This window comes from Crinia signifera, chromosome 1, assembly GCF_055691185.1.
Source record: "Crinia signifera chromosome 1, ASM5569118v1, whole genome shotgun sequence".
Taxonomy (NCBI): domain Eukaryota; kingdom Metazoa; phylum Chordata; class Amphibia; order Anura; family Myobatrachidae; genus Crinia; species Crinia signifera.
In genome coordinates, this window is record NC_139217.1 from 420,350,351 (window position 1) to 420,367,995 (window position 17,645).

At 42.2% G+C, this 17,645-nt stretch overlaps 1 protein-coding gene across 3 annotated transcripts in view; it reads left to right on the plus strand.

The window, feature by feature from the left end:
- SSBP2 (single stranded DNA binding protein 2) overlaps nt 1-17,645 on the plus strand; it is a 189,873-nt gene that overhangs the window by 51,483 nt on the left and 120,745 nt on the right. For all 3 annotated transcript variants that reach the window (XM_083151850.1, XM_083151852.1, XM_083151851.1), the window contains exon 2: nt 14,354-14,426. In XM_083151850.1, the coding sequence (XP_083007976.1) occupies nt 14,354-14,426 (73 nt within the window). The remainder of the gene's footprint in view (nt 1-14,353; nt 14,427-17,645) is intronic.

The window sequence follows — 17,645 nt, forward strand, 5'->3', positions numbered from 1 at the left end:
AGGTCGGGGAGAGTCTAATGGAGCGAGGGAGTGCATTCCACTGAAGGGGTGCAGCACGGGCAAAGTCCTGTACTCTAGCATGGGAAGCAGTGATCAGGGTGGAGGAGAGACGACAGTCGTCAGCTGACCGTAGAGGGCGGGAGGGTGTATGAATGGAGATGAGGTTAGAGATATATGGAGCAATGGAATTAGAGATGGCCCTGTATGTGAGTGTGAGGTGTTTGAAGAGGATTCTGTAGGGGAATGGAAGCCAGTGCAGATTTTGTTGAAGGGGAGTAGCAGAATTAGAGCGGCGGGAGAGGAAGATAAGCCTGGCTGCAGCATTGAGGACAGATTGGAGAGGAGCTAGTTGGGATTGAGCAAGGCCGGTGAGAAGAGCATTACAGTAGTCAAGCCGTGAGATGACCAATGAGTGGATGATCAGCTTAGTTGCACTCTGTGAGAGAAAGGGCCTGATGCGAGCAATGTTGCGTAACTGGAACCGGCAAGAATGGGCCAGCGTTTGGATGTGGGGTGCAAAGGAGAGGGAGGAGTCAAGAGTGACACCCAGACAGCGGAGTTGGGGAACAGGGGAGATGATGGTGTTGTTAACAGTGATAGAGATATTAGTAGGGGGCATAGCTCTGGGTGGGGGAAAGATAATAAGTTCGGTTTTGTCCATATTCAGCTTCAGAAATCGCTCAGACATCCAGGTAGAGATGGCAGCGAGGCAGTTGGAAACTTGAGAGAAAACAGTGGGGGACAGATCAGGAGAGGAGAGGTAGATTTGGGTGTCATCTGCATAGAGGTGATATTGGAAGCCAAAGGAGTTAATAAGTGCACCCAGAGAGGAGGTGTACAGAGAGAACAGAATGGGGCCAAGGACGGAACCCTGAGGGACCCCGACAGGAAGGATAGAAGGTGGTGAGGTAGAGCCAGAGGCAGAGACTGAGAAGGAACGGTTGAAGAGGTAAGAGGAAAACCAGTTGAAGACTGTGCCAGAGAGGCCAATGTTTTGGAGTGTGTGGAGGAGGAGAGGGTGATCCACAGTGTCAAAGGCAGCAGATAGGTCCAAAAGGATAAGCAGGGAGAAGTGACCCTTGGATTTGGCTGACAGCAGGTCATTGGTGACTTTCACTAGGGCAGTCTCAGTGGAATGAAGTGGGCGAAAGCCAGATTGAAGGGGATCTAGGATGGAGTGGTCAGACAGGTAGCTGGTGAGACGCCTGTAAACCAGCCGTTCTAGTATTTTAGAGGCAAATGGGAGAAGAGAGATAGGGCGGTAGCTTGTGGGAGAAAAAGGGTCCAGGTTAGGTTTTTTAAGAATAGGCGAGACCAGAGCGTGTTTGAAGGGTGAGGGAAAGATGCCAGTAGAAAGAGATAGGTTAAAGAGGTGAGCAAGGTGGGAGCAGCCAGTGGGGGAGAGGGAACTGAGGAGACGGGAGGGGAGAGGGTCCAAGGGACAGGTAGAGGGGGGAGAGGATGAGATGAGGGAGCGGACTTCCTCAGCTGTAGTAGGGCAGAAGGATGACAGAGTGGGGTAGTTGGTAGGGGAGGATGATTGGGGTGGGTGGGCAGCAGAGGGGGTATGGAAGGAGATATCATGTCGGATTACCTCAATTTTAGAGAGGAAGAAGGAGGCAAAGTCAGTGGCAGTGAGGGATGAAGGGAGGAGGGGTGGTGCAGGGCGAAGTAGAGTGTTGAAAGTTTCAAAGAGACGTCGGGGATTGGAGGAATGGGAAGAGATGAGAGATTTGAAGAAAGATTGTTTGGTATAGGAGAGAGCAGCGCTGTAGGAGGAGAGAATAAACTTGAAATGGAGGAAGTCTTCCAGAGAGTGAGATTTCCTCCAGAGGCGTTCAGCAGAGCGTGCACATTTTTGCAAGAAACGAGTTATTTTGTTGTGCCAGGGTTGTGGTTTAGAGCGTCGAAGGGGAACAGTGTGGAGGGGGGCTACAGAGTCGAGAGCAGAGGTGAGAGAAGAGTAATAGAAAGAGGCAGCCTGGTTGGGGCAAGTCATGGTTGAGAGAGGAGAGAGGAAAGTCTCCAGGGAAGACAGGACAGTGGGGTCAAGAGACCCGAGGTTACGTCTGGTGACTGTGGGTCTGGGCAATGAGGGGAGAGGGGAGGATGAGAGGGTGAAAGAGAGCAGATTGTGGTCAGAGAGTGGGAAGGAAGAATTAGAGAAATCAGAGAGATTACAATGGTGGGTGAAGACTAGGTCAAGGGAGTGTCCGAGATTATGAGTGGGGGTGGAGGTCCATTGAGAAAGTCCAAAGGAGGTGGTAGTTAAACTTATAAGAATGGCAAAGAGTTTGGATGATAGATAGGCGAAACCAGAGGGATAATGAGCCACTTAAGAAATTAAAAAATGGGAATATAAGAATGGATGATATATGATGAAGTAGTAAATAAGTACAAGTGGCAAGCATTGTTATGAATGTATAATGTAAACTATCTTTTTTTTTTTTTTTTTTTTTTTTTCTTGTGTGTGATTTCTTCTTTTTTTGTCTTTGTTGCTGTTGTTGTTGTTTTTATGTTGATGTCAGTATTTGTATGTATAAAAATAAATAAATACGATAAAAAAAAAAAAAAAAAAAAAAAGATTCATTTTCAGCAAAGTTACCTATCACAATGATTTTGCCAATATCTAGATAATTTTTTAAGTATTTTTAGCTATTATGATAGCAATGGAAAAGTGGGACTGTAGTTGAATGAATTTAGAAATTTAATAATCCAATGAAATTATCAGAGGTCTTGACAAGTGTCTCGAATGTGCAGGTCTGTGATGTCATCCACTGCTTGATGGCAACACTTTCAATGGCATTCTCTTCTAGTGTATTTTCCAATTAAGGTGCTCCACTGACCACAGTCTTGGAAGAACCACGCTATTTTGGGTGATTTGTATGTCACATTTGGCAGATAAAACCAACATGAAATTTTCACCACAATTAAAAGCAAAGTTTTGATTGATTTTTATTTTTTGGAAGCATAATTTTACATTTTGTTTTTGTCATGTTTGCAACCCTGTTGCATGAACACTGTATTGTTTAGGACTAAAAGTGCACAAATTATTTCATATTGACCTTCATCAAAATGGGGACTGTAAATTAAAAAATGCTCAGTAACTAGAAGACCAAGGTGTGAGTGATCCCAAACGCTAGTGTGTTCATATCCTGCATTCTGCTTCTTCTGTACACTGTGGAAGTGACTGTACACAACATAAGCATTTCTGGGTATTGTAGAAGGAATGCCTCTAGTGTCTTTAATAATGACTTGTTTGCATAGGAAGATTTGTAAGTTTGGCGTCTGCGTTCGTGATATTTATCTTGCCAATGTTTAACTAATGAGTTGATGCTGTTGTGCACAGTAGAGGTTTTTTTTTCTTAGATCATAAAACAATTGCATCCAATGGCACTGAGGCAGTTTTGACAGCATCTGAGGACTTATTGTGAATGACAGCAATTTGGTATATAGGATATAGCATTTTGAAGCACCATTAAAAGTATATGATTTCAGTGCTTAAGGGCCATTGTACACCTGCTTTATTGTATAGTGTCTCTGAGTGCCGGTGTTTTAGTGCTTCCTTCATGTTTATTGATTTACGATCATCTGCATTGCCCACTATGCTTTCTAACATTATACAGTATTGTGTTGTCAAAAAGGGATTTGTGTGACCACAGTTTGGGCCGAAGCCGGCAGCAGCATTTTCAGGATCCACTTTTGGTGGCTTAGTTGAGGTCGACATTCGGAGCAAGCTTACTGTTGCTCAGATGTTCAGTGTTCTGCACAATATTGCATATGTTCATCCGATGTAGCGTCTTTGTATTTTTGCAGTGGGTCTGAGAAGCCAACAGTGGGGGTTTCATCACAATGACAATAAATGCAGCATTTGTGAACAGACGCAGCACCACTTGCTACCACATTTTTTTTTTTTTTTTTTTGACAACCTCAACGTACATCAAGCACACAACAATGGATAAAAGGATGTTTAAATGTGGGCCATACTGTATGCCCCAACCAATCACAATCTCAACTGGCATTGAGCAAGGTTGTATATTGCACTTAGGCAACAGCCAAAAAAGATCCTATGTAAAAACAACCAATTTTTACGGATTTCAATGCGCTGAACACGAATATGATGTTTAAAACTGTTTTATTAGTTCAAGTTTTGAAGATCCTTCGCAAAGAATTAAGGCAAATGAAAAGACAAGCACCTTAGACAAAAGTTCCTCAGTTAAGCGAAAATCATGGAGGGCATCTTTGTTGAACTACAAATATGAAATCTCTTCAAGGACAGAGATTTTGATAGCATCTTAACAGGTGATGAGAAGACTGCTTGGAACGATTTTTGTTTGGTAGCACAAAACTTTTTGGGAAATAAGGCCGCAAACTACGTTGAACTGGTTGAAAATATGATTTCCTCATATCAGACACTTGGGTGCAATATATGTCTTTGAAGATGCATTTTCTTCATTCTCACTTTGTTTGTGAACGTTTTCACCATGATATTTCTGAGATGGGGAAGAGATCCCAGGGGAAATGGAATGCTTCAATGCTAGCAGACTATGTTGGACACTTGTCAGAGATACCCCAGAAATAGTGCACAAGCAACTTGCAAAACGAAATCGGCATTAAAAGCAATAAATCTTTAAATTTCATTGTCATTTTCGTTTTCAGCACCCTTAATTCTATTAATAAACCTATGCAATTTTTGGATCCCAAATTTATTTTTAAAATTTGTTGTCCAGTGTTATCGGTCATGCTCTTCAAAATAGATATATATATTGGATTCTCAGAAAAACATTCCTAACTGAAATTAGCATTATTACTGGCAAGCACTCACAAATCTAGTCTATGCTGATGATCTTGTCTTCTTGGAAGAAAACATGTAGGGTGCCCAAAGCATCCTAAAAATTATTATTGTTTTTTTTACTGGAACTATGCCTAGAAATACACTACATGGAAGAAAGTCATTGGACACCACATGTCAACAGAAACCATGCGTTTATTTACAATTAATAGAGGGTAGGTCCACCTTTTGCAGAAATAACAGCAGCTACTCGTCGTGGTAAACTTTCCACAAGTTTTTGTAGCACACATAGTGGGATATTGTTCCATTCCTCCTGCAGTACAGTCACCAACTCTGGTAGTGTAGAAGGACGAGGCAATCGCGACCGCCACCTGCGCTCAAGTTCGTCCCACAGATGTTCTATAGGTTTAAAATCAGGGCTTTGCGCAGGCCACGCTAGTCGGTTGACGTGATTTTCGTCATACCACTCAATTGTAGCCCTCGAAACATGACCCGTCGCATTGTCGTCCTGGAACACGCGATCGTCGTTCCCATAGAAACGCCACAACATAGGTAACATTGAGTTATCCAGAATATCTTGGTAGGCACCTGTACGAATGGGCCCACGCCATGCCAGCAGAAACAACCCCAGAACATGATGCCTCCACCTCCAAATTTTACTGTTGGCACTACACATTCGGGTAACAGGCATTCTCCAGGCAATCGCCATACCCACACTCTCCCATCTGATCGAAACAATGTGAAGCGTGATTCATCGCTCCATAGGACTTGTTTCCATTGCTCTACCGTCCAGTTTTTCCGCTCCTTACACCAACAAAGTCTCTGTCGTGTATTGGTTTTTGTGATCAGAGGCTTGTGAGCCGCAGCTCGACCATGATAACCGAGTGCATTTCCTTTCCGTCATTTTATCAGCAAATTATCTTCTACGACGCTTGCTTCCATATTTATACATGTAGGAAGAGTCCATATTCACTCCGAAATAATGGAATCTTCCTGACAGAGTTAAACTAGGGTGTCCAATGACTTTCTTCCACATAGTGTATCATTGAAACCCAGATGCCTTGAAGTATCCCACACCCGCCCCCTGCCCGCAAAGTTCGGTGCGTACACCCGCCGTGGCAGCATGCACTGTACACTGTACTGTAGACACACACCATTGGACCCCTTGTGAACGAAGGGGTCCGAATGAACGGACCTGAATGAAGTCCTATATGTACATCAAAGTGTTTTATACGGTACATGTTAAGACTACCTGTAATTGATTTTTCCCCTACGCTATACTAGATTTCAAATACATGCTCTGGTCCCTGAGCGTTTTGGCTAGTGGTCTGTGCTGAACACGATTACAATAATTACACTGGCAATATTGTGTAAATAATGTCAGCAAGATATGGAGAATACACATCTGAAACGGTGTATCGTTTATCCAGTAATTGAATCCTTGTCCTGACTACTATGCAGTAAGCATTGTTGGAAAAACAAACTCTGCCAATTTTTCAGGGCATGGATATAAATCATCTGCCTGATAGGAGCCTGCATTTTGCAGTGGCATTTTGTAATAGCTCTCAGTAATCTGTCTAAGCGATCTGTTTGAAAATGTGCTCTCTCATGAGATACGCTTTGCAGATTGCATTTCAGAGACTTTGTTTACTTTCTCCTGTTCGCTGTTGTCGTCTTTCTCTCTCTTTTTTTTTTTTTTTTAAACAAATTTGAGATCAGGAATGTACTGCAAAAAAAAATGTTTGCAGCTTTACAAAATGGGTAAATATGTCACAATTGTTTTTTCCCTTTTTACAAGTATTCAAAATAAGTGTTCTGGGATTTTTTTTTATTTTTTTTTAAAATATGTTTCACTGTAATTGTTCTAATACTTTTTTATTTTATTTTAGTTAATAACCAATCAGGTATATTTAATTTTTATTTACGCTTTCTTAATTGCTTACTTGACATCTCTATTTAAAACAGCACTTTGTGTAATTACCATCAGCAGAAGTTATTTCGAACACTGTGTGTGCTCTTATTGCCTTATAAGTGTTGCATTGGGACTATAACTGATCACATTGATTATTGTACAGAGAAACGTCCTTGGCAAGCATTTGTCATTTATTCCTGAAATACAAGCATGCTAATTAGTCATAAACTATAAATGGTTTATTATATACTCTGCAACGTCATTTTTAGGAGGCTCAAGGAATAAGTCTGCTCTTCAGTATGGTGAATCCTGGGACAGTTATAGAAGTCTATTTGTACTACAAATTGAGTAATGGTATCTCTGAATTAAATATTTTGCTATGTGTGAATGCTGAAGTTATGCAATATTTCAATTTACCACTTGCAGTTGCAGATCTTACCGTTTGACTTAACCTTTGATCCAATTTTTTTGTAATTTTTTTTTTATTATTATAATTAAATAAGTAAAATCTGGTTGCTGTAGGCAACATCTCCACAAACCTGCACTTTAGTAAATATACCACTTAGCTGCAGTCCATAAAAATATATCTTACATTTTCTACCTTTTTTTTCTTTTTTTTTTCTTTCTACATGCTGACTATTCAGACAGACTAGAAAAGAACTGTCAATAGTATATTAAATAGGTTCACACCTTGCTATATTTGTAGAGGGAGAGGGGGGTGTATATACAGTACACAACTATACCTGGCCAGTAAAGTTGATTCTGAAGTTTTTAATCTTTTTGCTTGTGGCATTGCAGGCTATTAGTAGTTCAATAATAATGTTTCAACATTGAGAAGAAAACCCTATTTGTACACAGTGGTTTTGAGCAGTATAATGTAATAATAACAGTAGTGTTTTTTTAATACTATGAAGTATAGGATGCTTTATTTGACAATTGTTTCTTTTTAAAATAGTGTTTGTAAAATAATGGGTTAGATCCTCTTTAATGCAAAGGGTGTGCGGTGCCGTTGCCATGGCGTTTAATCACCGGCAACGGCACCCGATCTCACTCTCTTCGCAGGCTGAAATCGCTGAAAATTGCTCCTAACTCTTAAGGGACAGCAAGCACTTTTTTTAGAGAATTCCTGCCACCATAAAGTGCGTCTAATAGGATCAACCCCAATGAGGATTGATTCTGGGTTCTGGAGCAGTCAGGACTATGTGTTCCCAGCAGTTCCTCTGGCTGATGGGCTATTGTACCGCACAATGCGCATTCAGCATGCAGCCTGGCATCGTACACCATACCTTCTGGTTGGCCATGGTGCACACTGTACAATCTGGCCAGTATGTAATTCTAAATGTGGCCAGAAACAAGCTATCCTGCCAAGAGCGTCTTGGTGTGTACCCAACCTTAATCTCTGCCCGTTATAACTGCCCCTCCAGCAGTGCACATGGTTTTACCATATGCACTGGGGATATTCAATGTTGGGTCACGACTGTAGGGCTGGCCCAACAGCCATGACTATCCCGTTCTTGGCCTGCTTGACTGAGATTTTGGAGGCGGGATTCAATGTCCCGCCTACTGAGTATCAAGAAGGGGGCGTGGCCGCGAGAAGCACCTGGGAATCGGTGAGCTGCGACGGGAGTTCGTCAATTCCTGGCCGTTCTCGGCAGAACGTGCCCGACTGCTTGTGAAGTCGGGCACGTTCTGCCGAGATTCCTGTTATATGCTGTTGAGCAAGATTGCATTGAATAGGGCCTTGCCTCCATTTCCCCCGTCAGGAGATTGAATATACCCCAGTATCTGATTATATTTATTGTCTAAAAGTTGCATAATAAGTATTCCATCCTCCTGTTTCTGCATACAAACAAATGCATTGCCAATATTCAAATACACTTAGGGCCTTATTCTGGTTGGTGCGTTCCTGGCTGAATTCTTTTGGATGTCGATTTTTAGCCGTCTGCGCATGCGTAGGCAACGCTATGCGCATGTGCCACACACGCTCTCCGTACTCGTTCTTACTAATACCGTACAGAAATGTGCACCGCATTCACTCGGGAGATATGGGTGTATTATGGGCGTCATTCGGAAGTACACAGGGGCTTAGTTTCAAAGTGGGCTAAACTGGGCGTTAACATGGGCGTACACGAGGGAGTGCACTAATTCTGGTAGGCGTGCATTCGGACTGAACACCGACTGCAAACGAACCAAAAGGCAAGAAATATGCGGTGTCCATAAGCAAGTATTTCTTTGCGGACACCACTCGGTCATGCGCTAGGCATTCGGATCGCCCAATCAGTATGCCCGCACCTCAACCAATGTCACCTGAACACAATACAATCCACTCCTCTACTTATTACTCATTAATTACACTCTTTTCATTGCTTCAATTGGAAACCTTGCAGCTTAAATGGTCCATTACAAAACACACAAATCTATGCTGAAAGCACGGCTGCATTTGTAAAACACATTTACACTGCAAGCAATGGACAGAACTTGCTATAGTGGGTCATGTGACCGATTTTTTTAAGTTCGGATTATAGACGTGAGTTTTGCATTAATACACCGCATCGGTGCATACGGACAGCTTTCCGTCCGTTCTGACGCAGTAAGTCCGTGCAGACGTGGTAAGACCATGCAGAATATGTGTGTGTCCACCGCACACGCAAGGTTTGGATGTCGTCCGTAAACACGCCCTCTTCTTAAAGTGTGAGTCCGTCCGAATGCAGCGTGGCGTGCGGACCGCTCCGAAAGAATTCGGAAGTTTACGCACCAACCAGAATAACCTCCTTAGTTACAGTTGTTTTCGTATTCTAGTATTAGAGCAGCTGGGGACATAAATGAGTGTAAATAGAGATAAATAAGGGGTTTGACTTAACCAGAATCCAGACATGTGTGCTTATTTTATTTGCATGGAGAATGAAGTCTGAGAGTGTGTTTTCAGTAGCTTGCACCTGTAAATTGTAATCAAGTGTAATCTCGCAATCAGAGGTAATATATCCTCTTTATCTTTGGTGTATATGCTGCATGTTTTCTACATCTAGTGTAGCAGACTAGACTAGACTCCTGTAGCTACAGTAAATATCTAACTTTTTAAACAAAGTATAGCACAGCAACCAGAAATTTTTAATTGCAAATATAATTACTTGTCATTACTGTAGTGAAATTCTGCAAAATGCAGAATAAGGAGTTAAAAGATGTGGGATAGGTATATCTGGTGCTGTCTACATGGGACATATGTTATCAAAATTACTGGTGGGAGTAACAGATTCCCAGAAGTTTGCTGTGCATTATGTATTTCCTATTTAATAAATGTTTATTAGATAAGCACCCTGTAATGATTAAAGTTATCACTGGTTCCTACATGGAATACATACAGGAGACCAGCAGCGGGGTTTAGAATCCCAACAGGGGTGCGGTAAATATACTTGCCCTACCCCTTAGTGCCTAAACTTATACCACCCCACAGCCTAATCTTCCGGCCTTACCCGCCTGAGATACTTGCACGCAGGATGCTGGGACTCTGGATTTCAGCATCAGCATTGAGAGTGGTGTCTGTATTCGGGGGATGATGTCCTTGCCATGAGTCGAGATTCCAGCATCGGGATTTGGACTGGCGGCATCCTAAGTACTGGTACCTTGCCAATAAATAAACAAAGCCAATTTTGTTTTAGAATGCAATATTTTATCCAGGACCCTCTCTCCCTCCAGTTTCTCTATATAATACGGTCATTTGGATGATGTGATTTTACATTTATTAATTTGTTAGCCTGTCCAAATAGTTCATTTTGTACCCAAGTAATGTTGTTGTATGTACTATAACTAAATATGCCACTACATTACCCTTGTTGTGTCATACACATTAAAAGAACCATAATGCAATTGAAAATATTAACATCTATGAACCCAGATTTCAGAGTAAAACCTAATGTTGTTGTGCAACTTGCCGCGGTAAATGTTTTTGGCATCCTGCACAGATTAGCCAAGCATTCTTCTGGGAACATGTATTGCTAATGCTGCTATATTTTATGTATTTTTATTTCTCATTCCCTCTGGCTCTGCTTATTGCTGCTGTATCAGCAATCCTGCCCCATACATTTTTAATGCTCTTCTATGTAGGGTGGTTTCAGGTCTTCAGATTAGTCGTGGTTTAACAAGCGTGTTGTAACAGTTTTTAAGTGTATGAATGGAACGTGTATTAAATGACAAAGATACAGAGCTGCCACCAAGTACGGGAGACTCTTCTCCAGCTTAATGCGCCTGTGTGTGGCCATTTACTGTATACTTGACTCCAGTGATATCATTCCGCCCTTTTCACAATGGGCAGTACATCCGGAATGGGGGTCACTTGTAACGGTATGCGGTTGTTGGGTTGACAGTGTCTAGGTTGACCATTATTGAATGACAGATAGTAGGTTGACACCTAAAAGGTCTACATGCAAAAGGACATGAGATATTCACGTTTTATTTTTATTTTATTTTTTATTGACTTGCTCATACTTAACCATCCCAGTGGAGGGGTAATATAATAGTGTGGGGATGCGGTACACTTATGCGGTATGGGGATGCGGTACACTTATACAGTGTCAATGTTGACCTATATCAACATAGACACCAAAAAACTTTTAAAAAGTTGACCTTTTGACCATGTTGTCCTAATGCAGGTCAGCCTTTATTTCATGTGTCGAATGAATGACTATTGACCTAAAAACTTTCTGACCTAACTTTACATACCAATTGTGAGGCAGTATTTGCCGCCAGCTGTAGATGATACTGCTGCTCGGTCCATCTACTGTATATGAAATGCTTCGTAGAACAAACCTCATTACACTCTGGTTATTCATGCAAGGAGTACATGTAAAAACAGATGTGCCCATTGTTTAGTGAGTTTTGCTTGGGAAAGAAAAATATAAAAAAAAGTATAGAATGACTATAATTTTCTAAATGGATCTTTTTATGTTCTTTAATACACTAAATATGTTTTCTGTAGTACGTCTAATACCTCTTTCACACCAGCCGAATTTCCCGGGTTGCCAAAATAGCCAGGATTTCTACCCTGCTATTGAGAAAGGTTGTTCCCGGGGACCTGGCTGGGACCTGGTTGGTGTGAATGGGGTAGGGTGTACTTACCCGGGGTTGCTGTTCCTCGGTTTCCTGTCCGGCCAGGGATCCATATGGGCGCAAATGACGGGGCAGTGAGGGCGCCGGAGAGCATCACCATCTTCATTCGCCGCCTGTCCCGTCATTTGCACCTGCCACCTGTGTGGATTCCCGGCCTGCACAGAGAACAAGCAACCGGGGTGAGTATTCTCACCACCTCCGCCGCCTTCCCGCCACTTCACACACCAGAAAATGCAGGGACTTTTCTGGTGTGAAAGGGGCCAACCATGGAATGGTCCGGCTTGATTCCTGTGCCATATTCCCTGGTGGGTCACTGCATTTTCTGGTGTGAAAGGGGTATAAGTGAAATGTTTTTTATTAGTGTGGATATTCATGAGAAGGCACAAACGTGCAACGCTCCTGTATTTTTTTTGTATGTTGGAGGAGTTTCCCTTTTGTTTACCCGTCATCTCTGAGTGCCAGGTCATTTTGCTGAGTGCAGTCTGACTAGAATTCACACCAGAAGCAAATTACCGGGTTACAGCCTTTCAACCCGAATTTGCAGAAAAACCAAGGTTTTTCTTCGGTGTGAAAGGATCAAATTCAGGGTTTTAAATCCTGGGTCGCTAAACCCTGGTAAAGAGCAGGGTCCACAACCTGGAATTTAAGACCTGAGTTGACCCACACCAAAGAAAAACCAGGTCAATCAGCAAATTCCCGGTAACTTGCTTCTGGCGTGAATTGGGTATTATTTGCCGTTACATTTCAGCTGTCTTAACTAGCTGCACATACTGTATTACACTGTATTATTTGCCTCTCCCTCACTTGCATGGCACACACACACACACACACCCCCCACATCGTAAAAAAACAAATTTTTACGCCCACTCAATGAGGACCTCCTCTCCTGATCCCTTTCTCTCACTTAAACTCTCAGAAGTTCAGGGTTATACTTGTGTTCCTGTCTTTTTATATATGCCCTGACAACTAATTTTTTTCATAGAAGTCTAGCACACATTCTGTTCTTCTGTATTGTCCTAGCACACATTCTATTGTTCTGTATTTTCTCCAATTTCTCTCCTATTAACTTTTTGAGCTCTTGGGAACGTGGTTTTTTTCCCCTCTTCTCTTGTTCTTGTACTTTAACTTTGAGCCGTCACAGTTGTTAGCCCACAAACTCTCCATCCCACCCCCAGTCCCTATCTGCTCCTACAGTACCTCCATTCTCTGTTTTCACCGCTCCTTCTCTCCATATATCCAGCAAGTGTGGCAGATACAGCATATTTCCACATGAGGATAATGTGGAAAATCCAGACCAGGTTTTAGGTCAGAAGCAGCAGCAGCAAAAAAAAAAATCTATCCAGTCCAGGTTTCCTAACTGATGTTAACTGATCAGCAGCACCTGTGCTCTCTTGATATAAGGGTTTCCAGGGCAGAGGGTCATTGCTCTTCATGGTGTAATAGCTGCGGGTTGTAGGGACCACTGGAGCTTCCTGAACAGTTTTGCTATGCTGCAACACCATAGTTTTGCTATGCTGTAATCTTTCTTGCTGTAACTGGTATGCTCTTCACCTGCTACAAAAATAAAGGCCAAGACATCATGTGATCTTCCTTGTAACACAAGTTTTAAACCGATCAGAGTCCCTGCAAAAACTGCTGTCACTTTCTGTTATGACCTCTTTTAGCACACAAGAGTAATTTGGTCCGTCGAGTGGCCTCTAGTGGTCTCTATCTCTTTTTTCACTGTAGCGCCCTATATTGTTCTCCGAATACACATATAACCTGTATATTGGTACCTAGGTACAGCGCTGTGGCGTTAGAGATATAATAGTAATAATAAAATACAGTGCTCATTGTATGCAGGCTGCTTTCTATCCCCCGCTCTATCATTTTAGAATTGTTAAGGTACTAGAATAGCCAGTAATGCAGCTCATTGGTGTTTGAAACTTTAGCCCTCTCCATGACGTGAGATTAAATCCAATCAAATTTATGTCGCATACAAAAATCATACATGGTACAATATGTAGTGTGGTGTTTGTGTTTTTATACAACTGTCCTACATTAGCTATACATGGGAAGCTGACAGATGTAACTACTGTAAAGTCTAGAACAGGGAACACAAACCTCCTTTTTGTTAAGTATTTCTAATACCAAACAAGTTTTCTGTTTTTTTTTTTTTTGTTTATATGTAAATTTTTAAATGATAATGTGCACAACAATCACAATTTTTTTATTACTTAGAATGAATGCAGCATTAGGTGATTTTTGTGAGCATCGACCCTGCCCCTCAACCCCTGCCCCCACACCTTGCTTGGCGGAGCTTGAAGCCAGTCAGCTCCACCTCGCTAATGAATTCTCACAGGAATTGAAGATTTTATTATCCTACAGGCAGTACTGAATAAAATTGTGGCATAGCTCATGCTGTAGTCCTGAATAATGTGGGGTACTGTCCAAATCATACACATTGTTGTGCTGTATTATGAACATTTTATATGTGTATATTTCTGCATATCCTAAGTTTATCTCTATTTACCCTTTTTTTTTTTTTTTTTCATTTCTTTTAACAGATTAGCTCTGTATGTATATGAATACCTTCTACACGTGGGGGCACAGAAGTCCGCGCAGACATTTTTATCAGAGGTTAGTTGTGTTTTCTCTCTGCCTATGCTTAATGCTGATGTCTCTCTGCCTATGCTTAATGCTGATGTCTCTCTGTCACTGTCTGCTGTAGTGCTTCTAGCACAGTGTGGTCTGTATATCAGCACTGATATGCAAACCAGACCTGTGCTAGAAACACCACAGCAGGCAGCGACACCCCAGGCAGGGAAGAGGAACTGCATGAGTTTTCAAAGTTGGCGGGTGCTTGAATGAACACTATATTGTTTACAAACCTTTAGATTTTTTTTGCGTTTTTCTTACTATGCTATGAAGGAACACTTCTTATTGACACCTAAAGGGGGAAATCTAATCAAAGAGATGCGCTGGGATATCCAGCATTGCACATGCTGTATTGGTCATTTATGGTAGTGTCAGCAATGAAAGATATTCTCCACACTACTAGGGGATGCGTGGGTAAAACTTCTTCAAATGCCATCAGGCACATTGTGCTGTTACATAGCGTTCATTGCGTAGAATTGAATTTCGTCCTAAGTTTTTAGCGGATTAAGTTATTAATAAAATGGTTTGCTTGGCAATTTTCACACCTATGTGACAAATTCCCCTGGCACTAAAAGGGTTAATAGTGTTGGGCTTTTTTTTTTCCCGTAGTATAATGTATCGTTGTGATCTCTTGTTATGAATTCATATCCTAAAGGGGAGAACACACTATGTGATATTGCAAACGATGTTATTCCTTTGGGCCTTCTGAACGATATATAGATATATAGAGGGTGATTTTGGTTGGTTTGCAAAAGCAAACTCCTTCTTTAATGGGCAAAACCATGTGCACTGCAGGTGGGGCAGATGTAACCTGTGCAGAGACATTTGGTTCAGTTATTTTGTTTCTGTGCAGGGTAAATACTGGCTACTTTATTATTTACACTGCAATTTAGATTTCAGTATGAACACACCCCACCCAAATGTAACTTTCCCCACACACGTTACATCTGCCCCACCTACAGTGCAACATGGTTTTCCATTAAAGAAGGAGTTTTCTTTTGCAAACCGACCTGAATCACCCCCATAGTCTAGTCTGTACACTCCATATCATTAATGATGTCTGTCTATGTAGCTCAATTTGACGATTTAGTCAACCACTTAATGTTCAGCGGGGTACCCGATGATGTCACTGAACGATATTGTTCAGTATGCACTATTGCGGTCGACCAGAAAATCGTTAACGATATTGTTTGTAGATGATATCATATAGTGTGTACGCACCTTGGGCTTTACGTTTATGGATTTGTTTTATAAACAAATCAGTTTGATATTTTATATGAGCGAAGGAAGAGAAAATCTGAGGTTCTGGATTAATAAATTACCTACTTAAACAATATTGCAGCATTTCCAGATTCCTTATTGTAGCCTATATTTGTTTGTTATTTTGCTGAATTGTAGCACCTCTTGTAATTTGCCAGATGTAATAGGGCTTGCATGGACACCGCTTATTTTATGTGTCAGTGAATGTATAGAGTAGTGTAGTATGTGAAAAAAATGTTTGTGATGAAAGGTATAAGATGTAATCCTTAAATGCATTATGCATGTGGTATTTTAATTTTGTTTTAATTCCTAAAACAAAAATGTAGTTTAATCTGAGCTACAGTAGATATCCAAGTATAAGAATTTTGTATGGTTTGTATAAACAGATGTCATCATGCAGTGTATATTTAATGAGCGGGTCCCCGCCCCCCTGCATATGGAATGAGCGGGACCCGCTCATTCCATATGCAAGGGGTGGAGACCTGCTCATTAAATATACACTGCCCAGAGCCGGTTCCACTAATTCCATATGAAGGGGACGGGTCCCGCTCATTAAATATACACTGTGCTGGGTCCTGCTCATTAGATCTGCACAGAGCGGGACTTCAGTGGCAGTGCTCAATGTGAAAGGGGTAATGCATCAGTGTAATAGAGCACAGGCCACACTGAGTGAGCACATCATTGTAATAGAGCGCAGGCTGAACGGTGAGTGAGCACATCAGTGTGATTGAGCACATGCTGCACGGTGAGGGAGTGCATCAGTGTGATTGAGCACAGGGCACAGAGTGAGTGAGCACATCAGTGTAATAGAGCGCAGGCTGAACGGTGAGTGAGAACATCAGTGTAATAGAGCGCAGGCTGAACAGTGAGGGAGCGTGTCAGTGTGATTGAGCACAGGCCACAGAGTGAGTGAGCACATCAGTGTGGTATTGCATGGGCTGCAGGGTGAGGGATTGTGTCAATGGGCAGTATTCAATGTGAATACTGGCGACGTGCAGCGAATCCTGTTTAGGATTTGCTGCACATTCGCCACTGCCTGCTGCGTTCCGGAGCCTCACCGGCTCCAGTATTCAACGAGTCAGGGGCTCGCTGCCCCTGACCGGCGAATTTGAGCTCCTGCGGCGGATGCCGCAGGGAGCCTGAGGACGGTGGCAGGCAGGGAGATGGAAGTCTCCCTGCCTGCCCCAGAACGTTTGTGGGGGGGAGGTGGGCTCCCCGGGTGCCAGGCAGCACAGGCTGCCCCCCGGGGGTACCAGCAGGGGACCGGGTATATTCACTACACCCGATCATGCATATGTAATGATCGGATGCAGTAAATATATGAATATCTAATGAGCGGCTCGGCTCCGGCCCCCTGCTGGCTGGTCTGTGTAAAAAAAAAAAAAAAAATTTTCAAATTAAATATATATTCATGTGCTTACAGCACATGAATAAAAATAGCATGCCCCTCCTCAGAATAAAATTCCTGATTTTTTTTACACCAATTGTAAAAAACAAAACACTTTATTTTAAAAGTTCACCTTCCACTTCACCATAAAAAGATAGCGATTGCTACTCGGTGAATCATGGCGAAAAAAACCTTGAAATGTATTCGCCATCTGGTCATTGAATAGGGTGATTCACCGTTTTAGTCAGAAATTCGCCTTACAGCACAAAATCGCCATAAAAACCTGGCGAATCAGCCTCATTGAATACCGCCCAATGTGATAATGCTCAGGCCGCACGGTAAGGAATTAGGTCAGTGCTATATAGTGTAGGATGTGGGGTGAGGGAGAGCATCAGTGGGATAGAGCACAGGCCATTTGATAGAGCACAGGCTGCGGAAATAGGGCTGCTCTCAGAAATACCTTTTAGCTTGCTTGCAAATTTCCGCACTGCTGTTCAGATTCCGCCACCCAGAGATTGCAAATCTGAATGACATGGAGAAGCAGAAATCAGAAC